Source organism: Pelobates fuscus, chromosome 12, assembly GCF_036172605.1.
Source record: "Pelobates fuscus isolate aPelFus1 chromosome 12, aPelFus1.pri, whole genome shotgun sequence".
NCBI classification, from domain to species: Eukaryota; Metazoa; Chordata; class Amphibia; order Anura; family Pelobatidae; genus Pelobates; species Pelobates fuscus.
In genome coordinates this window covers 37,615,409-37,639,122 of record NC_086328.1, presented here as the reverse complement: position 1 = coordinate 37,639,122, position 23,714 = coordinate 37,615,409, and the positions used below count along the sequence as shown (strand labels likewise).

The 23,714-nt window shown below is 41.6% G+C and overlaps 1 protein-coding gene across 1 annotated transcript in view; it reads right to left on the bottom strand.

The window, feature by feature from the left end:
• Positions 1-23,714, bottom strand: part of BCAR1 (BCAR1 scaffold protein, Cas family member) — a 116,834-nt gene that overhangs the window by 9,039 nt on the left and 84,081 nt on the right. The window contains exons 3-5 of the mRNA XM_063438101.1: positions 15,705-15,863; positions 12,557-12,679; positions 2,910-4,121 (exon numbers count right to left, since the gene is read on the bottom strand). Of these exons, the coding sequence (XP_063294171.1) occupies positions 2,910-4,121; positions 12,557-12,679; positions 15,705-15,863 (1,494 nt within the window). The remainder of the gene's footprint in view (positions 1-2,909; positions 4,122-12,556; positions 12,680-15,704; positions 15,864-23,714) is intronic.

Sequence of the window (23,714 nt, the reverse complement as noted above, 5' to 3'; positions counted from 1 at the left end):
AATCCATAAAGGGCATAAATCACCTAACATTCCTAAATCACAATGGATATGGATTGACACCTGACATATGACATATTGACACCTTGACATATGGATTGACACCTGTCCTCAGAGACCCTGATACACACTGACACAGAGCAGAATAGGGACTGTTCCTCCTACATAGGGTCACTTGGCAGATATTGATTGACACCTATCCTAAGGATCCCTGATACACACTGACACAGAGCAGAATAGGGACTCTTCCCCCTACATAGGGTCACTTGGCAGATATGGATTGACACCTATCCTAAGGATCCCTGATACACACTGACACAGAGCAGAATAGGGACTGTTCCCCCTACATAGGGTCACTTGGCAGATATGGATTGACACCTATCCTAAGGATCCCTGATACACACTGACACAGAGCAGAATAGGGACTGTCCCTCCTACATAGGGTCACTTAGCAGATATGGATTGACACCTGTCCTCAGAGACCCTGATACACACTGACACAGAGCAGAATAGGGACTGTTCCCCCTACCTAGGGTAACTTGGCAGATATGGATTGACACCTGTCCTCAGGGACCCTGATACACACTGACACAGAGCAGAATAGGGACTGTTCCCCCTATATAGGGTCACTTGGCAGATATGACGTGGTCGTGGGAGGAGGAGGATGACTTTCACCTCTTCCCCTGTTAGATTCCCGTTGTGCTGTGACATCACCCTTATACGCTGTGTAAAGCATACTTTTTAATTTATTTTGCAAATGCTGCATCCTTTCCGACTTGTAATTCGGTAACATTTCTGCCACGGTCTGCTTATACCGGGGGTCTAGTAGCGTGGACACCCAGCACAGGTCGTTCTCCTTCAGCCTTTTTATACGAGGGTCCCTCAACAGGCACGACAGCATGGAAGACCCCATTTGCACAAGGTTGGATGCCGAGCTACTCATTTCCCGTTCCTCCTCCTCACACAGAGCAGAATAGGGACTGTTCCCCCTACATAGGGTCACTTGGCAGATATGGATTGACACCTGTCCTCCTATGATATGGATTGACAACTATCTGCCAAGTGACCCTATGTAGGAGAAACAGTCCATATTCTGCTCTGTGTCAATCTGTATCAGGGATCCTTAGGATAGGTGTCAATCTATATCTGCCAAGTGACCCTATGTAGGGGGAACAGTCCCTATTCTGCTCTGTGTCAGTGTGTATCAGGGATCCTTAGGATAGGTGTCAATCCATATCTGCCAAGTGACCCTATGTAGGGGGAACAGTCCCTTTTCTGCTCTGTGTCAGTGTCTGGGGGGAGTATCTGCAGTAATACAGAGTGTCTGGAGGGAGTATCTGCTGTAACACAGGGTGTCTGGAGGGAGTATCTGCAGTAACACAGGGTGTCTGGAGGGATATCTGCATTAACACATGGTGTCTGGAGGGAGTATCTGCAGTAACACAGAGTGTCTGGATGGAGTATCTGCAGTAACACAGGGTGTCTGGAGGGAGTATCTGCAGTAACACAGAGTGTCTGGAGGGAGTATCTGCAGTAACACAAGGTGTCTGGAGGGAGTATCTGCAGTAACACAGAGTGTCTGGAGGGAGTATCTGCAGTAACACAGGGTGTCTGGAGGGAGTATCTGCAGTAACACAGAGTGTCTGGGGGGAGTATCTGTAGTAACACAGGGTGTCTGGAGGGAGTATCTGCAGTAACACAGAGTGTCTGGAGGGAGTATCTGCAGTAACACAGGGTGTCTGGAGGGAGTATCTGCAGTAACACAGAGTGTCTGGAGGGAGTATCTGCAGTAACACAGGGTGTCTGGAGGGAGTATCTGCAGTAACACAGAGTGTCTGGGGGGAGGATCTGTAGTAACACAGGGTGTCTGGAGGGAGTATCTGCAGTAACACAGAGTGTCTGGAGGGAGTATCTGCAGTAACAAAGAGTGTCTGGGGGAGTATCTGCAGTAATACAGAGTGTCTGGCGGGAGTATCTGCTTGTAACATTTATATGCACTGAAAAAAAATAAAAAAAAATAATAAATTGAAAAAAATAAATAAAATGGTTGCAGCTTCCGAATGAATCTAAAATGGATGCTGTCCAGTAGGTGGGAGGGTCTGCTAGGGAGGGTGTGCTGCTGATTGGCTGGAATGTGTCTGCTGACTGTGAGGTACAGGGTCAAAGTTTACTCAATGATAGGGGCGGACCGACCATCGCATGTGTTCGCCCGCGTTGGCGAACGCCAGGAACTGTTCGCCAGCGAACCGTTCGACATCACTAATCTTCATTAGCTGCTTAGGCCTGTTCTGCAATTCATGAGAGGTATGTTTACAGGTCTTATGAAAGATTTGTGCACATTTTGGTAAATATATTTTTTGAAGCAATGAATTATAAATGAATTATATGCATTAAAACAGATATGGATTTATGGACACAGAGCTTCTCTTTAAGATCACACCTTTGTGGCTAATGGTTGCTCTTTAATCTCTGAAAAAAAGAGCCATAGGGCAAATTAAATCATCCAGTAATGCATATCATACTACTATATCAGTGAGAAACAAGACAAAGAGTATTGGGCTTTACTCCCCGCTTTTCTCGGAGTAATAGACCAGTCACTTATAGAAAACCTTTTGAAGTATTTAGGAACTGTCTATTCATTTCTGTATGGGGTGACATGTGTAGCACTCTGTCAGGGTTGAACAAAACATGTCAAACAAGCATTCCATGAAATGTATTATATACATTTTAACAAAGAGAAACACAAACTCTACATTTAAATCCAATAAATAATGTGTTGTTGCTTGAAAAGAAAGCTATATAAATTTCATACTTATTAAAAAAAAAATAGCATATTATTTCAATAAGCCTTGTTCCATAGGACCTGTACCAAAATGATGTCTAAAGGACACATGGGAAACACAACAACTTACCTGCAAATGGACATAATCATAATCTTCCATCCAACCACTCTCATTATTTTCATACTGTCCTTCTGGAGACCCCTCTGCTATAAATTTAGGGGGAGATGGCAAAGGCCTTGATTGTATACTAACTTTTTCTGTGTGTCCTGTTTGGTTATTGTTATTATTAGCCAAATTATTGCCATTTTCTTGTCCTGACTGGGAGTCACCCACAGAAAGATGCTTGGTCCTTTTAAATAGCAAAGAAGCATTTCCATGAAAAAATGAAGCCAACTGTTTGGTATCATCTGGTATCCCTCTAGAGTACATGACAAATCGATCAAGGTCATCAGAAGAGCCCTGTTTGCTTGTTGACAAGATGCTCAAAGACCAGTTACAACTGTCCAATGCCTGACTGTGCTTTAGCAGGTGCTGATAGACATCTTCCATTTTCTGTAATTGCTTGTTTAGCTTGGCATGAAGTGTCCTGTCAGATGCTTGTGTTGAATTTACTACTGCTCCTCGGGCAAACTCCAGCAATTCCTTAACTGCATTTTTTACACCTTCAACTGCAACTTGGATGCTCTGAATATTCACTTCCATCTGTTCTGGACTTCTCCAGGTGCTGCTGATGAAGGACATAAGGTATGCGATAGAACTACTGACTCCATGCTGTAACTTGACAAGCAACTCCATGGCTGTCTCTAAATCAAGATTCAGCTCTTTTCCTACTGGCTTTGGAGGAATAACAGAAGACTCTTTTACTGGGATTGTGTCAAGTGAAGAAGTGGAAATATTGCTCCTGGTGCTTCCAGTGCTCGATGCAGATAATCTCTTGAAGCTACCAGCTAACTCATCAACAACCTTTACTTCCCTGTCCACTTGAGGGGGAATATCGTATATGTAGTCTGTCTCATTATCTATGGATGATTTCCCCCCATGCAATTCTCTAGGAACATCATAAACATCACGTAGGAAGTTTTGGCCAGCAGTTTTTCTTAGGCTTGGGGGAACATCATAAATGTCTTGACAAAAAGTTGTGTCACTGCCTTTTACTGCAGTTGGAGGAATATCATAGATGTCTTCTGGGATGTATGGCTCATGTTCATGGACGGCATGGGTGTGAGCTTGTGCAGGAGCCTGCAACTTCGGGTTTGCAAAAGAAGGTGGGAAATCATATGTTTCTTCTCTTGTAGGACCATCTGGAACATCTTTACTGACAGAAGGTGGGATATCATATATCTGTAAAAACAAAGTGACATTGTCATAGTTTTAGATAACTATTAGGACATTTGACAAAAAGCTCTTACCTGAGAATAAAATAAACATATAAAATAAATGCAAAGGAAGAGAGAAATAATGCAAGTGTTCTACAAGTCAGTTGTCAGGAACCAATTCTGGCACATTTCCTCTACCCTTCAAACATGCAACCGTAACACCTATTCTGAAAAAGCCAAACCTTGACCCTAATTCACCGTCCAACTACCGCCCTATCTCACTACTACCATTTGTCTCCAAGATCCTTGAGTGAGTTGTTTATGCAAGATTTACAAACTTCCTCGAATCCAACTCTCTCCTTGACCTGCTTCAATCTGACCCGCTTCAACAGCTGTGACCAAAGTATACAATGATCTTATCACTGCTAAATCCCATGGCCACTACTCTATCCTGATTCTCATCAACCTTTCTGCTGCTTTTGACACTGTTGATTAGTAACAGCTTCTTCTCATCCTCCGTAATCTCGGTCTACGAGATACCGCTCTCTCCTGGTACTCTTCCTACCTCTACCAGCGCTCATTCAGTGTTTTTTTTCTCTGGCTCTGCCTTTTCTCCCCAATCCCTCTCTGTTGGTGTTCCCCAAGGGTCTGTCCTTGGTACCCTATTGTTCTCAATCTACATAGCCTTCCTTAGTAAACTCACCAGCTCATTCAGCTTCCAGTATTTATCATGTCCTCCCCTGATTTCTCACCACCCTTCTCGTGTCTCTGACTACCTCTCTGCTATTTCCAACTAGATGGCTGCTCATTTCCTTAAACTAAGCCTGTCTGAAACAGAACTTCTGGTCTTCCCTCCCTCAAGTGTTGCTACTCCACTGTCTGTGTTCCAATGGCACTACCATCTGCTCTACCACTAAGGCTCGCTGCTAGGTCTTTGACTCCTACCTCTCCTTCACCCCTCATGTGCAATCAATCACCAAATCCTGCCGCCTCCATCTCAAAAACATTGCCTGCATCCGACCCTATTTAACACCTGATACGACTGTTGTCCTCTCTCACCTAAACTACTTTAATCCGCTTCTCAGTGGTTTTACGTGTTCTCAACTTTACCCGTTACAGTCTATAATGAATGCAGAAGCGAGGCTCATCTTCCTGTCCGCCTACACCTCCCACGCCTCCCCCCTTTGTCAGTCGCTCCATTGGCTTCCCATAAGATATAGGGCTCACTTTAAGATCCTGACACTTGCTTACAAATCTCTACACAATGCTGCTCCCACCTACTAATCCTCACTAATACACAAATATGTCCCTATGCTCTCCGGAGACCTACGTCTAACATCTGTTCATACTCCCACCTGTGATGCTCACCTTAACCCCTTCCCGACCGCGGACGTATCAGGTACATCTGGCAGAAAACAGTCCATAATGACCTTGGACGTACCTGGTACGTCTGCACCTATTTTGAGCTCTGGAAGCTCTGATAGTATAGCAGTGATGCTCTGCATGTGATGAGTGCCTTGAGGGGTCCTGGCACTCAGTGCATATAAAATAATATATAGAAAAAAATAAATATAAAATAAATAAAATGATCAATATTAACTCCCCCCCCCCCCCCTTTTGCTAAAGGCAGTGAATCATGGGGCTTCTGGGGGCATCCCTAGCATGCTGCATCTGAGGGGCAGGCTGGGGTCATCCAATCACAGCTTGCCCCATTAGCAATTTCATCCCAAGTGTGTTCCCCCTTTCTCTGATTAGTGTGGATCTGCCTCCCTCTCTTCATTTGTGTTTTAGTGAGAGAGGGAGAGAGATCTGTGGTTTAGCTAGAGAGATTTAGGTATTTATAGGTAGGGATTTGTAAAATCTTGAGACCCAACGGCTCTTTTCAGAGCCATTAACCCCTGTCTTGCCAGTGATCACTATAATCACTGGCTCTTGCACAGCAGCAATTTTCTCCTGTTAGTGTCTTTTTTTTTAGGGGTTCATTTTTTGTGATCTTTTTTTCTTTTTTGAGACCCAAAAGCTCTTTTCAGAACGATTAACCCCTGTCCTGCCAGTGATCACTATACGGATCACAGGCTCTTGCACAGCATCACTTATTTTGCTATCTGTTAATTTTTTCAGGGGTTATTTTTTATTTTTATTTTTGTGACAGGTCACTAAGTAAAGTGATTATGATCGTGTCACATGGGTCACGGAAGTCAACTCGCGCTGAGCAGTCATATGCCACCCTTGCGCTAGAGTCTGACGTGTCTATGTCAGACTCTGACCCTGATTTTGACCCTGCCAGGTGCTCAGATACATCATCACTAGATACAGTGTCTACTGCTAGTGATGTATCTGGTGATGTTGTATCTGTGCCTGTTAGTCCCCCTGCCAGAAGGAGACTCCAGCTGGCAGAACTGCTGAGGAGTGTTTAGTGCCTCATCGCCAGAGGCCAGACATCCCATCCTTTACTGCAAATCCTGGCATTAATTTGGATGTCACAGGATTTAGCCCTCAGCAGTTTATGGAGGTGTTTCTGGGCGATGATGTATTGGGGAACATTGTCGCCCAAACTAATTTATATGCCCATCAATTCCGAGCTACAAATATCTTTTTTGGCAAAGCAGCAATGGGCCCCCATCGATGTGCCAGAATTTAAAAGATTCTGGGCATTGACTATGCTGATGGGCATCATAAAGAAGCCCTCCATCCGCTCCTACTGGTGCAGTAGCCCCATCTGCTCTACCCCTATTTACTCCCAATGTATGTCGCGGAAGTGGTATGAAATGATTATGCGTGGATGAATCCCTGATGAAGTATAAGGGAAGGCTGGGATTCAAGCAGTATGTTCCTTCCAAGCGCTCTAGGTATGGTGTAAAGATGTATAAGCTCTGTGATAGCGAGACTGGGTATACTCAGGCCTTCCGGGTGTACGAGGGAAAGGATAGCCACCTTGACCCTCCAGGTTGCCCAGAACATATGGGAACCAGTGGCAAGATTGTCTGGGACCTGATATTCCCCCTGATGAACAAAGGGTACCACTTGTATACTGACAATTTTTATACAAGTGTCCCTTTGTTCAAGCTACTGTACTGTTTTGATACAGTAGCTTGCGGCACAATTAAAAAGAACAGCACAGGTTTCCCAGGACAACTTGCACGCACCCGGCTACGAAGGGGGGAGACCTCAGCTCTGCGCCAAGAGGAGCTGTTGGCAGTTAAGTACAGAGACAAGAAGGATGTGTACCTTCTTACCACCATCCACACTGAGGGGACTGTGGAGGTCCCTGTACGTGGCAGAGCTGAGAGAACGAGGAAGCCAGTGTGCATCAAGGCCTATAACCGTCATATGGGTGGGGTTGATCTGGCAGATCAGCTGCTGCAGCCCTACCTAGTTATACGAAAGACAAGGGCCTGGTACAAAAAGGTTGCAATCCACATAATGCAGATTGCAACCCACAACGCTTTCTTGTTGTTCAAAAAAGCAAACCCCGGGACGCAACTGAAATTTTTACAGTTTCAGCTCCAGATCATTTCGGGGATTTTGTACCGTGATGCACCTGCTCCCCGGGCGGTGATGGGAGAGAGCAGAGTTGGGGCTACACATTTTATTTTTAAAATTCCCCCTACTGCGGCAAAGCAGAATCTCCAAAAAAGATGCAGGGTCTGTTCTAAGAGGGGGCAGAGAAAAGATATAGTGTATATTACTGTCCTGATTGCCCTGGACAGCCTGGAATCTGCATTGGCGACTGCTTCAAACGATACCACACGCTGGCCCATTTTTTATTTATTTTTTAACATTTGCCGTTCAGTTTTGTTTTTTTTTTGGTTTCTTTTTTTTGGGGGGGGGGGGGGTGGTAGGGGGTTTGTTACATTTACCCCGTGCATGAAGGGGCATGGGTGTCCTTAGGAGGCCTCGCAGAAAACAACCTGGGGTGTTTTCTTGCACTAACCAACAACGGGCTCTCCTAAATCACAGTCAAAAAGCGGTGTGCGTGTGTAAAATTGAGGATTGAACAGTTACCTCCACACACGTTCTTCAACTTTTTTTTATTTTTTGTCTGGCTAAAAAAAGTTGCATCAAAGCACTCCACATGCAATACCTCGGGATGTCTACGTTTCAAGTATGTACCCTTTTGTGGCGATATATAAAACTCGGGTATGTGATAAGCCCCAAGCTAAAGATAGGCCTATCAGAAGATATACTCTCAATTTCAACTCAAATGGCAAGTCATACAATTGTAACCGTACCTTCCCAAAATCCTGGCAGACCTATGCATGGGGGGCATGGGTGTCTTTAGGAGGCCTCGCAGAAAACAACCCGGGGTGTTTTCTTGCAATAACCAACAACGGGCTCTCCTAAATCACAGTCAAAAAGCGGTGTGCGTGTGTAAAATTGAGGATTGAACAGTTACCTCCACACACGTTCTTCAACTTTTTTTTATTTTTTGTCTGGCTAAAAAAAAGTTGCATCAAAGCACTCCACATGCAATACCTTGGGGTGTCTACGTTTCAAGTATGTACCCTTTAGTGGCGATATATAAAACTGGGGTATGTGATAAGCCCCAAGCTAAAGATGGGCCTATCAGAAGACATACTCTCAATTTCAACTCAAGTGGCAAGTCATACAATTGTAACCGTACCTTCCCAAAATCGTGGCAGACCTATGCATGGGGGGCATGGGTGTCCTTAGGAGGCCTCGCAGAAAACAACCCGGGGTGTTTTCTTGCAATAACCAACAACGGGCTCTCCTAAATCACAGTCAAAAAGTGGTGTGCGTGTGTAAAATTGAGGATTGAACCGTTACCTCCACACACGTTCTTCAACTACTGTGGGGTGTCAACTTTTCAAATATATGCACGCTCATGGCAAGAAAATACATTGGGATATCTGATAAGGTCCCCAAAAGGAAGATAGGCAAACAAGATATGTAAAATTTGAAAAACGCATATCAGACATTTTGCTTTGCACCCCGCAGTGAACACGACAAACGTATGCATGAGTGGTATCGCTGTACTCGGGAGATGATGCCGAGTACATATTGGGGTGCCCTTTGGCAGTAACACCTAACAGGAGCTTAGAATATATGCCCAAAGTAGAATGTGTGAGTGAAAAATAACACCACAAAAACGTTTGACAGAGACTGGTGGTAGAATTAGTGCATGTAAAGTGTTGAAATGCCACCATGTGAAAGGGTGTGTACTTTTCAAAAACATACAGTTTGACGGAGGTGAATTACATTGGCCGGCTTCAGACATATTCCAACTGGGACATGGGTGCATGATGGCCGCTGTGTTTTTTTTTTATCATATTTTACTTTTTTTATTCTAGTAAATTATATGATATGATGAAAATAATGGTATCTTTAGAATGAACATTTAATAGCGAGAAAAATGGTATATAATATGTATGGGTACAGTAAATGTGTAAGAGGCAAATTACATCTAAACACAACCACTGCAGAAATGTAAAAAGAGCCCTGGTCCTTAACGGTAATACAATTGAAAAATGGCCTGGTCACTAAGGGGTTACAGACTTTTCTAGGGCTGCACCGTTCCTTTTCTAGGGACTGCCCTTCCACTCTCTGTTAGACTCTCACCCAATCTCCACTCCTTAAAAAAATCTTTGAATACGTACTTCTTTAGGAAAGCATATCAATTAAACTCTGAACAGCTTTACCTCCCTGCACCCTAATTCCTTTCCTAAAACGGTCAACAAAACAAAACCCTCAATAAATACTATCCTAGCAACCAACCTTTCTACCCTACCCTTACCTTTTGTGTCACTGTACCCCACTCCCTCTAGCACGTAAGCTCATTGAGAAGGGCCCTCAATCCCTCTGTTCCTGTGCACCAAACTTATCTGGTTACAAATACGTGTCTGTAAGTCCACCCATTGTACAGCGCTATGGAACTTGTTGGCACTTTATAAATAATAATAATAAAAATACATCTTTGAACTAAAAATACAAAGGCTCACCTTACCGGTGCTTCTTGCCTTAGTAGTTTGTTTACTGTCAACACTGGCTATCAATGGTGTCCCCTATATATAAGGTAGACAGTAGACAGTACTGGACAGACCAGAGATCTTGTGAAACTGCAGCTTCCATGATTCTATTTAAAAGGACCAAGTATTCCAAAAGCTGGATAGGTATCATAGCAGTCATAGTTCTACAACATCTGAGGATCTACCTTTTGCCCAGCCATCAAATAAATAGTAAAACATTGGGTATTGAGTGTGGCTTCATGCAAATGGACCATGTGAAATGCACCATAGCTAATCAGATCCCACATGTCCGTGTTTCTATGTGAATGTATGTATGATTGCATATCTATGTATGCATGCATGCATGCATGCATGCATGCATGCATGTCACTGTGTATGTATGTGGAGGACAAAAAAAGTGTAAGAGGGTTAAGAAACAGATAAGAAGTAAGAGTGGTTAAGAGATACAGAAAAAGTAATGTGGGTTAAGAGACACACAAGAAAGTGAAAGGGTTTAAGAGACAAATGGGTTTGACAGGGGGATTAAGAGAAGCACAACATACACAAAAAGAAGGGTTAGAAGACGCACACAGAGGAATGAGTGGGTGCGAAAGCGACACACAAAAGTTTAAAAGTTGGGCGGGTGGGGGTGCGAGAGGGGTACCAACATAGGTTCCACACAGACATACATATTGATAGATAATAATAACAAAGTATTTAACCAGGAAAGGTACATACTGACATACACACACACACTCAGATTACTCTGGTTTCCAAGTACGCCCTGGGGATGTTACCTTAGCCCAACATCCAGGGGTTGTTACTATCACCCAATTTAATAGTACTCATTTTATCTACCTCGGAAATCCCTGCCGGGATTTGAACCTGCGACCCAAGGGTTAGAACATATTCTTCTGATGCATTAGCCCACTGAGCTATCTCACCGGCCAGCCCACTGAGCTATTTCACCGGCCATAGATAGATGTATACATACATACACACATACATACTGACATACACACACACACACACACACAGACATACATACACATACATACTGACATAAACACACTGACATACATGCATACTGACATACACAGACATACATGCATACTGACATACATACACACATACATACTGATAGATATATACATACTGACAAACAGACATACATGCATACATACATGCAGACACATACATATACACACACACCTCATTTATCAGCCACCCTCCTCTTACCTTTAAGTTGCAGGAGGGTGGCTAGGGATGATGGGAGCGTATGCCTCTCCTGTCCTCTCCTCTGCTCTCACTCTCCCCCTGCGCGGAGTAAGCTGGGAGGAAGTGACTGGCCATCACTTTCTCCCAGCAGCACTTGCGGTGTACCCGCAATTTTTTTTAAAGGGGCCCGGTCGCGCTATTACACCGCCGCAGCGCTGACCGGGCCCCTGAAGATATAGGGCCCATCGGGTGGTTTTAAATGCTTGGGACACCTGATGGGCCCCGGTGCAGATGCACCTGCGGCAGTTTCGCCGCTCCACGTGAGGCCGGGCGGCTGGGCCCCCAGGGCCGCTGGGCCCATGACAACCGTTATGGTTGTCACCCCCTGATGGAGGCCCTGTGGTAGGGATTTGGGGTCATATTCACTCTGGGATCCCCAGCGGTTTAGTTACAACTACTTTAGTTTGGACTACATATGCTGATTATAAATTATATTATATCCAAGCAAATTTCAGAAATGCATGCCCTTTCCCAGAATAAAATGTGCATTGTTTTAGAATTTGTATGCAATCCAGAGATTTACAATGAATGAACAAGCTGCACAATATGTCTGCGAGGTTTAGACACACTATAGCAATAAATAATCACTGTGCATTTACTTAATGAAATCCCTGAGCGGATAAGAACAATTGTCACAATGTTCTAAAGTAATGATTATAGTAATTTCATTCATAGGATAGCTTCCTTTACTGTTTCTAAAAATATGCACTAACTTCCCTACATATATATTCAGTTTAATTAATTTTAAATTCACAGCAATTCACATCTGACTTTAGTGGATACGTCTGTGAGTGAATTATCCCGTTACTCGGATCCTGTGCTCACAATATGTCATTACTGGCTTTGTTTTTTTAAGTGACACTTTAATGAAAACACGTGTCCGAGTTAATATACATGCCGATTTCTGAATTTCATCAATTTAATCCAGACTGGCAGGATTATGCTTCCAATTTCCACATCTATCTTCATATCATCATATATACAGAACATGTTAGTGGTAGTGACACTTATATTATAGAGTTTTCACATTATAATAAAACTCTGCCCCACTTGCATAGGTCTTTCCTCCATTGTCTACATCCTGCATTGACACACCACCATTGATAAATGGTGAACCATATTCATCGTAATAAGAGAAAATTAAATCCTGTTTAGTTCTGCCTTTTTTATATAATGTTATATTAATATCATACATACTGCTTGGCCTTCATCTTACCATTAAGTGAGATTGTATCTGTTCCTGCAGGCTTTTTTCCACGCTGGGTGGAATATCATAAATCTCTTGAGTCGACTCTCTGGTGACGGGACCTTTGACCACCATCGGTGGGATGTCATACACCTGTGGAAAAGTCACAATTAAACCAAAACCAGTGTTTAGCAGCTAGTGATTTACATAAGCAATTACGTATAAGTGACTAGCAAAGATCTCTTGAAATGATGTCCATTTAATAATTGACTATGATACCTTCCATTTTGAATGGTAGGCCTCTTTGAAACAGTGCTGGGGAATGCAAGAAACTCTCCAAGTCTAAGCCATCTATTCTAGGCCCAAGAATGTAACTTTTAGTTTGCACACCATACTTTTTGCACAAGGTTTTATGTATTTTTTTTCTATATCCCACTACCTCTACACATTTTATAATTTGTATTTTATTGAAAGTTTTATGAGGAGGGATAGGATACAGAAGACAAAAAGGATGGGGAGGGGTAGTGGTGTTTCACATGTACTTGCAGTTTATTACATAACATTTCACATATTAACAGCAGCTCATTTGTACAAGTTGTCCTGTTTAGAATCAGATACAGACATGGATCTAAGATACATATGTGTGATGAGCTGCACAATCTGCTTGCAGGTTTGCATATCTGTCTATACTAGGAGAGATTGCGACCATATATATAAATCTTTTAAGTCAGGGTTTTCGTTTCTCCCATCGTAGGCGTCAGCCGCGCATATCTCATATAAACCTGTGATGGTTTGTTATCAATTGGGTTTTAACAATGTGCTGTGTGTCATACTAAACTGTATTGACGGGCTATGATTTTAAGGTAGTCCACCTGTGCCAGTTGTGGTGTGCGGTTGCGATTTGTTTTCGTGTAGAGGCCGTTAATATTTCGTATTTAAGGTATTGTCTAATCTTTACTTCTAGCAGTGCGGAAGAAGGGCAGGTAGTTTGTTTCCAGTGTGAGGCTATAAGATTGCGTGTCGCTAATATTGTTATAATTACCATGTGTTTATCCAGGTGTGAGATAGGGGTGGGGATCAAGAGTAAGAGGCCCAGTTGGGGTGTCAGTGCCAGGTTCGTTATACCCATACAGGACCATAGATTATGGGTTTCCGCCCATAATGGTGCTATGAGGTGGCATCCCCACCATATGTGGGTCATTGTTCCCTCACTCATTCCACACCTCCAGCATTTGTTTGAAGTGAGAGGAAAAATTCTATGCAGCTTATCAGGGGTCTAGTACCATCTGTACACTAGCTTTTTGTGGGCTTCCATGTGTGAGTAGCAGGTGGTTATGCCTTTTAAAGCCATCAGTGATTCAAGCCACTGCCCGTCTGAAAGTGCCAAGGGGCATTCTCTTTCCCATTGGGCCTTGTAAGAGAATTCATGTGTGGTGGCTTGGTTACCCAATACCGCATAGCTCAAAGACAAAGTTTTGTTTTTAGTCGGTGCCGAATAACATCTATCGTACAGCGTAATCGTTTCTGTATTAATGTTATGTGGAGCGGTTAAGGATTGTGCTACTTTGTCCTTGATTATGCTTTTTAGTTGGAGGTATGTAAAGATATAGGAGGGGGGTAATTTGAATGTGCTTTGTAATTCCAGGAAGGGTATGATCTTCCCTTGGTGACATATGTCCTTAATGCGTTTAGCTCCTCTCTCCTCCCATCCGCCGAGGGATAGCCATGGAGAGATCGACTGAAGTGCAGTTATAGGTGCCCAGTGAGAGAACCGTTTGTCAATCTGTTGTGAGTGGCGGAGGGAGTCCCACATTTGTATAGCGTAGTGGGTTAGGGGTAAGAGTTTGTGTTTTTTATCTCTCAGATGTTTTGGGGTCCAAATGAGATCTACCACAGATCCTCTGGGCCCATGTTGAATTTCAATGTCCACCCATTGTATGGTCCCTGGTGGGGCGTGTAGTTTAACTACATTCTCTATGATTGCGGCCCTATGGTACTTTAGGACGTTAGGGAATCCCATACCGCCTTTCTTGGTTGGGGAGTGCAATAGTGCTAAAGGAAGTCTCGTTTTTTTTGCGTCCCATATAAAGGATGATAGTAAGTTTTGTATCTGTTTGCATAGTGTGGGTGAGAGGGGTACGAAAAACATATAGAAGTTTCGGGAGCACCATCATCTTTACAGTGTTGATCCTACCCAGCCATGACAGCATAACATCTTTCCATTTATGTAGGACCTGTTTACACATTTGTGGTAAGGGGAAAAGATTGAGTGTGGTGATGCTTCAGTGTGTGGCCGCTATCTTTACTCCTAAATAAGTGAGGAGAATTCGGTTTTCAGTCTAGATACCTTTGAAGAGGGAAGACGGATTGACAGGGCTTGCATTTTTGATTGGTTTACCTTACAATACTCTTCTAGTTCATTGATGAGATTGGGTAGGGAACGTTCAGGTTGGGACATGGTGATCAGGACATCATCTGCAAACATTGACAGTGTGTATTCTGAAGATTTGATCTTAATTCCTGTTATATTATGGAGATGCCTAATTATATAAGCCAGTGGTTCGAGAGAGAGGACAAAAAGTAGGGGTGAAATCGGGCAGCCTTGGCGAGTTCCATTTTTTATAGGGAAAGGGCTGGATACAAACCCCGCGTTTGTAACTTTGGCAGTAGGGTTCGAGTATAGGGCCATAATGCATTTAAGGTACGGTGCTGGAAATTCAAACTTGATGAGTACCTGTTCCATGTATCCCCAGTGTAGTCTATCAAAGGCTTTCTCTGCATCTAGTGCTAGGAGAAGACCTTCTGTGTTGTATGTTTCCATGTGTGCTAATATGTTTAATATTTTTCTTGTGTTGTCTGATCCCTGTCTGTTTGTGACAAAGCCTGATTGGTCGTTGTGAACTATTCGGGCTATGATGTTTTTAAGCCTGTCTGCTAATATCTTGGCATACATTTCTGTGTCACAGTTTAGTAAGGAAATTGGCCGAAAGTTTATGGGGTGATCTATGAAGCGGAGAAATACACAGAATAAAAGACTAGTATGATCATATGCAGCAAAACAATGGTTAGTAACTATGTCCTATTGTAAAAGCAGGTGTAACGTGTAGATTGGGTATGTATTAAACAGACAGACCAAAAGAAATGAGAAAAGGACAGTACACAACTTTCCTATACGAACCTCAGGGCTGTAACTGTTCACAAGTAATCGGGTCGGAACATCATAGATCTCTTGGGATCCTGCTGGGTGAAGTTGTCTTGGAACATCATACTCATCCTGCTGTTCCTGTTTGTGTGAATCATATACGTAGACCTGGCCGACTCGGGTAGGAAGAACGACCTGAGGAAATAGCAAAATAATAATAATGAGATAAATTCAGGAGCTAATCATATATGATTAGAAACAAGGAAAGAGACAGCAATAAAATGAGACAAACACACACACACAAAATCTGTAGCAGTCACAACGTCTAAAAGTTCTAAGATGTACCCAACATGCAAAGCCAAACAGATTAAATACGCTTTATATATAAAAAGTATATTATCTAACTGGTAAAAAAAAAAACTTGTTCAGCGTGTATATTTTTACTCAGTTGCTCAAATTACTTACTCATACTTGCCCTTCTTTTTTAAACCAAAACTTTTGTTAGGCAAAAAAAAAGTAGGAACTTAGAGCACTAGTTGATTAATGGACATTATTACAAAAGGCTATCTTCAAACAAACCTTTTAAAGCACACAGTGAAGAAATGCATTCTGAATTGTGGCCCACTGATATAAATCCCGAGATAACCTTTCAGTAAGCGCCATCAGTAACTTGGACCTAACGTACACTGATCTACACAGTCCTAACAATTAAAGCCTGTGAGTGACCTCTAGGTGGCGACAAAGTACAACACAGTGACTGCAATTCCTGTTCCTTGCAGAAAAATGCAGTTGCCACTAAAATTGGTGCTGGTTCTAGATTAATCGGATGATCTCCAATACGCCTGAGCACAGAAATCGGTCACATCAGGGGTGCATAAACAATTCTGTAGTCCGATCAATGAGTTTGACAGTATCTTTCTTCATTTGAAAAAGTCCAAACTGCAGCCGAGTTGGTACCATAATGGAGACATGAATTAAAGAAGTATTATTTAAGATTACAATTTTGCTAGCTGCTCAATACCCCAATGCGTTATTTTGGGTGTGGGACTCCCTCCAATGACTAGAGTTATGGTTCTTAAAGGAACACGGGAGGCACAATATCCATTTCATCTCATTGAATTGGTTGAAGAGCCTGGAGTCCCCTGGCACTGTCCCTCCATTCAGTGTTAAACTGTTAAAAATAACCTACTAAGTTCTCAGTGAATACTTTTCTAGCAACCTATTTCATCCCTACTTATACCCTTTGTGTATCTATACCCCACTCCCTCTAGCATGTAAGCTCATCGAGCAGGACCCTCAATCCCTCTGTTCCTGTGCGTCCATTTGTCTGGTTACAATTACATGTCTGTTAGTCCGCCCATTGAACGGCGCTACAGAATTTGCTGGCGCTATATAAATAATAATAATAATAATAATAAACTAGTTTTGAATAGTTAAACACTAAATAAAGATCCCTGGCCACCACGGCCCAACCCAGCCCCCTTTAATAGTTAAATTATTGGCTATTTGTCTCATATTGACCCTTTTTTGACAAAGTTTTCGAGTCCTGGATATCTTTTAATAATAACTTTGTACCATGAATAGATCGGTATGTGAAGACGAGGGGGGGTACTCTTTTTTTTTTTTTTTTCTCTTCCTCGCTTTTATTGTTTTGTTTGCTTTTTTTATGGAAAATTAAGAGCCTATGTTACTTTTTATAGCTCACTAATTTGTATCTGGAATGCAGATTTTTTTTTTGTCAAATGTTTCTAGCTGTCTTTGGCTCTCTCTCTAAATAAAAAAAATAAGGAAAAAAATAAACATTATAAATTTACATTACAATTTCTATTGTTTCTTGTATGTCTTTAAAGAAGAACGATCACTGTAGACATTTTTGCATAGTCGAATAGCTAATTAAATGTTAGCTATAGCTATAGCTTTATATGTTAAAAAATATCTCATTACTTTAATAGTTTTTCATTTACATGCCCTACCACAGATACGGCACTGATGAAGGAATGCCTGAGCATGTATGTACTGGTACAGAATTTCTGTATAGCTGCCCGAGCCAGCAGAAACATGTCCAAGGCATAATGGCTCTGCTTCTTTGTTAAAAACCTGTAAATGCAGCAATACCATTCAATGCTGGAGAGGGAATAAGAAACTTCTACTTCCAGAAAGGTGACAGTTCCTCTGTAAGAAGTATATTTCAAAGAGTTACTCAAGACACGTAACCACTTAAACTTGGTGAAGTGGTTGTAGTGTAAGGACCTGCCCACTACTTAGACCTCACTGTGTATAAATATATGATATACTTCATAAATATAAAAGAAGAGAGAGGGAGGAGGTCCCATGGACAGTAGATGTGACTTGCATTTTACAAAATACGACCAGTGGTTGGAAAGCAGGAGCACTGAGTTATTAATCCTAGCAATACAGGAAAAGCTACTCAGCACCAGATCAATTGAAGCTGGGGTCTACTACAAAACAAATGAACATGCTATGACAGACAATAAGAGGCACAACCAAGATGCTGGGATTGTGTACTAATACATCTATACAGAATATGCCTATATCCAGGTGGATGATTCCACAAATGATGATAGAGCAAAGACCATGTGGGACCTCCAGATCCAGACAGACAAGAAAGTACTGGCCAACCAGCTGAACATTGTGGTGGTAGACAAGAAACGGAAGACTGTAGTGGTGATTAATGTGACAATATCCAGTGATGATAACATCAAGAAGAAGGAACATGAGAGGGTGGACAAGTACTAATTACTGAAAGAGAAACTAGAAGGAATGTGGAAAGTGAAGGCAGTAATAGTCCCAGGTGCTGGCATTGGAGCACATGGGGATATAATCCCAAGATGGGAATTTGGCTTCAGCAGATTCCAGGTTGGACATCTGAGATCTCTGTCCAGAAGAGTGTAGCTCTAGGAACAGCTAAGATACAGCACAGAACCCTTAAATGTCCAGGAATATGTATCTATCTCCCTCCATATACACAGGTTCCCCACCATCTCTCCCCCAAAACTGATTGAGATGACATTCCTTTTATTTGAGACACAGACTTTACCTTGTTATATAAACTATACTGGGAGTTTTATTTCCTTAACAAGGCAGCAATATTGAGTTTTCAGTTTTGGTATTTCTAAACAAAGCTCTTTCAACCCCTCATTAGTAGGCATCATAAAATATTTATAGCAGAAGGATAAAAAGGGTAGAGGCTGTCTAATACAAATCAACTTCATTTTCATAAAGCAGTAGCAGGATTTAATGTCGCTCATTTCCCCTGTTACCATCGCAAAAGGGCAAAGGAATCCTGTGAACCTCTTTATCAGGTAGACATTTCTATTCTATAAGTAGGCTTTATTAGGTTAACGGAACAAAGCAAAGTGCACTGCTAAAAAGCTTGTGATTCCCACCAGGATTCCAAAGGTTACCATAGCAAAGACATCTAATTATACAAAAAGCCATAGAAACAAGCGATGTACAATGCATTCATCCACACCAAGGGTTATACAGGCCAAGCCATTTGGAGACATGTTGACAGGACTTGGGACTTTTCATTAATATATATGGTTGGGAAAATACCACCAGCAATTAAGTCAATAGCACAACCAAACATAAATGAAGTGCATTCCTCACAACTCACCTTATTTTTAATCTATCATAAAAATTTGAAAAGTATAAACTTCTCGATTTATTTGTAAAAAAAACATTTTATTAAAGGAACACTCAAGCACTATAACTACTACAGTTGTTTTGGTGTCCGGCGAGCCCTCGTGTCCTTCCCCACATTCTAAGGAGTAAAAAAGTTTTAGAACAGTTTGACTTCTTACCTAGGGACTGCCATGCACTACTCTCCACTACAATTACGTCCAATGGAAAGCCAGAAGCTCTTCACCTAAGCTAAGCACTGCAAGGTTTAGCTCAGGAGAGCTAATAGAATCTCCTGCTTAGGAGCTTCCAGCTCTACATAAGATGTAGTGGAGGTGAGATTTAGTGTCCCGTGGACCCAGAGAAGAGGTCAAACCTTTCTACAATGGGCTACTATAATGTGGGAAGCGCCAGGGTATTCCTGGCACTATAACAGCTAGCAAGCAGTAGTGGTTATACAACAAGAATACACTGCACTCAGGTTCCACTTTATTCGCCCACCTATCCAGCCAGTAGGTGCTCTGAAGAAATGGACACCGCAAATCCGCAGATTCTGAATATGGAAAAGCAACAGGCAACACTCACAGGTTGCTGACAAATGTAAGTTTGTTCATGGGGAAGTCACATCACAAACTGTGCAACATTTTGACTCACAAGAGACTTAAAAGAACACTATGATGTCAGGAATACAAGCACATATTCTTAACACTATACTGTTTAACTAGCATTTTAGATTACCCCCTCGTCCCTTGGATCACACAGGATAGGTGAGTTCACTCCTCTTTTCTCCCATGTTGCGCTGGTCTCTCTGCGGCTGGCCCCACCTGGTCCCATCTCCATGGCTAAAATCATTAATCTTGATGATCTCAGCCAATCCAATGCTTTCCCATAGAAAAGCTTCGGGAGGCTATTATGCATGCATGGCAAAATACTGCACTGCGCCAGTCAGTCTCTACTCGTAGAGATGCATGGAATAAATTCATCTCTCACTGGGGAACATCCAGTGCCTCCATGCAGACTGAACAAAAACTCTATTTACAGTGCTCAGCCTGTAGGGACATGCTATAGACACCACAACCACTACATTAAGCTGTAGTAGTTCTGGTGACTACAGTGTCCCGTTAATCATGCTGCTTTCAGTGTTCCTTTAAGGTTTTACAAAAGATGCACTACCAAATGATCAATGCTGAATTGTTTATAAATATTGAATTATGTATGTGCTGTTATTTAGTTAATCTGTCCATTTGTGTGCATAAAATGCAATAAAGGCATGTGGCCACTAAAACCTTTTAGTCAATTAGTTACCAACACTCAGCCCCGAGCCAATCATATAACTTCCGTTTGGAAAACCAACATTAATAAAAATTAATAAAAAATATATTGATGGATCATACATAGCGCCAATCATTTTTCATCCTTTCTTACAAATTATATTTTCATATTTTTATTTTGCATAATATTCCCCTTATAATGTACCAATCCATTTATACAGGCTACACCCTGCGTGACTTGTCATTTGATAGCAACAGCAAGGATGCTCTGGGCACTCATGCGATACATAACAGGCAGCTTTAACAGAATTCCATAGGATATCTATTGAAAATCAATAGTAGTTTGCAGGACTCTGTGGAGATGGTTGCAATACAATTACCATAAATAACAATTTTTTTTTCATCTTTCTTGCCCTCATATGGGAAGAATAGATACAAACAGCTGAAACATTTGTTATATCATTTGGTTATTTTGTTATTTATGGTAATTATTTTGTTATTTATGGTAATTGTATTGCAACCATCTCCACAGAGTCCTGCAAACTACTATTGATTTTCAATAGATATCCTATATTTATACTCTCCAACCGTAGGTGGCGGTTATTTCTGCAGTGACACAGTGGTTATGGTATACATATCCGGTCTCATTATCTAAACTTGAAAAGTTATTCACCAGTGGATACTGGCGTTTATCTATTAAGTTGCTTTTTAAATTAACAGAATTCCATGTATCGAAAGAACATCACAGAATTCCATTGCTGCGTGTAAATGGAGGATGTGCCAACCTTGGTTTGCACTTTTGTTGCTGGATATAGAGGAGTGCAATGTCTGGTCATGCGGTAACAATATCTATAGAAAAAAAAATGTTTTTGATGACATAAGAATAAATCCATGGATTACATCATCAGGGACCTAAAGACACCATGGGGCCTGACAGACAAGGTCCCTACATATTTAATGTAATGTGGCACACTGATGGGGCCAAGAGATTTGGCAGTGCATTTACTACTATACTCAAAGGGTTATTCCAATTCTTTTTAAATATATATATAATTTTTGTAATTTATTTATTTATTTATTTTTAAACCCTTAAAAATAAAAACAAACTGATTTTTACATTTTTTTTATTTAAAAAAAACCCAATAAAATCTATTGATAAAAAATAAATAAATAAACTTACCTAGGATCCAGTGCCGTGGTAAAGTGGTAAAGGTACTAGCACTAGTTTGCACTCTCCGTCAAAAGTCACTGCCTCCCTGATATAGAAGCATTTGATTGGACCATTCTTCCCAACTCACAGGACATGCATGCACTCTGAGCTGGAAAGGGGAAGGAGTTGGGGGGTAGACAAGGGACATGGCACTAAAAAAATAGAGTGCAGGCAGGGATCTCAGCAGCGAGGGAGGGTGCATTTGGGAGGGTGAGCTCCACTTCCAAGCACTGTATTGCTTGATATCTGTGTTTTTTTTTGACAATCCAATTTTAAAAAATGAATTTGGCAACACTTGATTATTAAAACACTTTGGGGTGGGTAAATGAGGGCACAAGCACAACAAAAGATGAGGCATTGCAAAGGGATTCAATCAGAGCATCCATTCAATCTTTTGAAATGCCATCAAGATGAACGAACTGTGCTCAGAAGTGTGGGCAAGTTCAAAGAGGGAGTATCAGGTTATGATTAAAGGTGAGTCCGTATGACTTGCTTGCCAAAACGTAAGTGTGTCCTGAAGTACATTGAGGTGTTTCTATGTGTATAAGTGATGGTGGAACACTGCTAAATATTTTTCCCTGGACCGATATGCCAAGATTCCGCCCCGGTTTAAATAAGTTATCGTTAGACAACATGGTAGTTATGTTGTTGACCTTGAGAAGAAGAACCTGGTAAGATGGACTTTAGAGATCTTGCCAGTTCATAGCAATTTGGTAAGATGGAAAAATGAGGTCCACCACCAACTGCTTGATTGTTTTACTTGTAAATCCAACATGCCACCAGGATCTGGAATAAAATGTTTCAGGTTTATCCATCCTCTCAGTTCCTAAATCTTTTCACCTACAACAGTTATCTGCAAGCTTTGGGCTTATGGAAAATTATAGGAGCCTAATTCTAGCAACTTAGATAGTAGAAAGAATTGGCACCATGACCAGGATATTGGTACTTCAGTCCTGTACTAGGCCAGTGTTTCTGTGCAGTAAAGAACAGAGTGTATTGATTTTTCTGGAACAATCAAGTTAATGGTTGCTGCTACCCTATAGGCCATATGGCTGGGCTAGTCAGTCTTTGTGTGTTATATAAAACCGCAGCTACATATTGCCATATTGCTGTTTGGAAGAGATCTGTTCATAGGAATCATCGTAAATGACATCACAAGAGAGGACAGACAAATGACCTGTTAGGACATAACATTTATACAGTACTACATACAATGGCAGAACACGAGTCATGCCTTGGTAGAATCTTGGTTGCTGTAATTATTGATTGATATTCAAGACTTACTATATAAATATTGTTTATGGAAATGAGAGTAGACTGATGGGGGAGTTGTGTTGCCATGTGCCCCTGTGTCACAGAATAGGGTTGCAATACAAGATAATAAATCTATACGCAGGCATGAAATGAGCACAAATTTGACAAAGAGGCATGTGTCGTAATTACAGTCCATGGCTAAAGTTTTCACAGACACATTGTAGAGCAGTGCTTTTAATGTGTGTCAAACACAGCTGGGCAAATGGAACAGCTTTGTGTCAGGCGTTTCAGAATCTAGAATCTACGAGAGGGCAATACAGACAACCATCAGTTGCCATTAACAACGATGAGCATAATGCTTAGAGAGCCAATAGGCTGCCTGAGATTTGTGATAATCGTAGTCCACAATAGCTAAAGAGACAAGAACTGTCTATCCCTGCTTAGATCCATCCTAGGGAGAACAGCAGGTAATGCAGATCAAAATGATTTTAATATTTTACTTTTCGATGACCATTTTACTTTTCGTTTTTTTTTTTTTTTTGCAAGTCCTTTGTTGTTGAAGGGCTTTTGATGCTGATTAATACCCACTCCTTTTTACCATTCTTGCTCAATCACTCATTGTAACCACAATCATTTCGTCACAGCTCACTAAGGAATGGTACTCCAGAG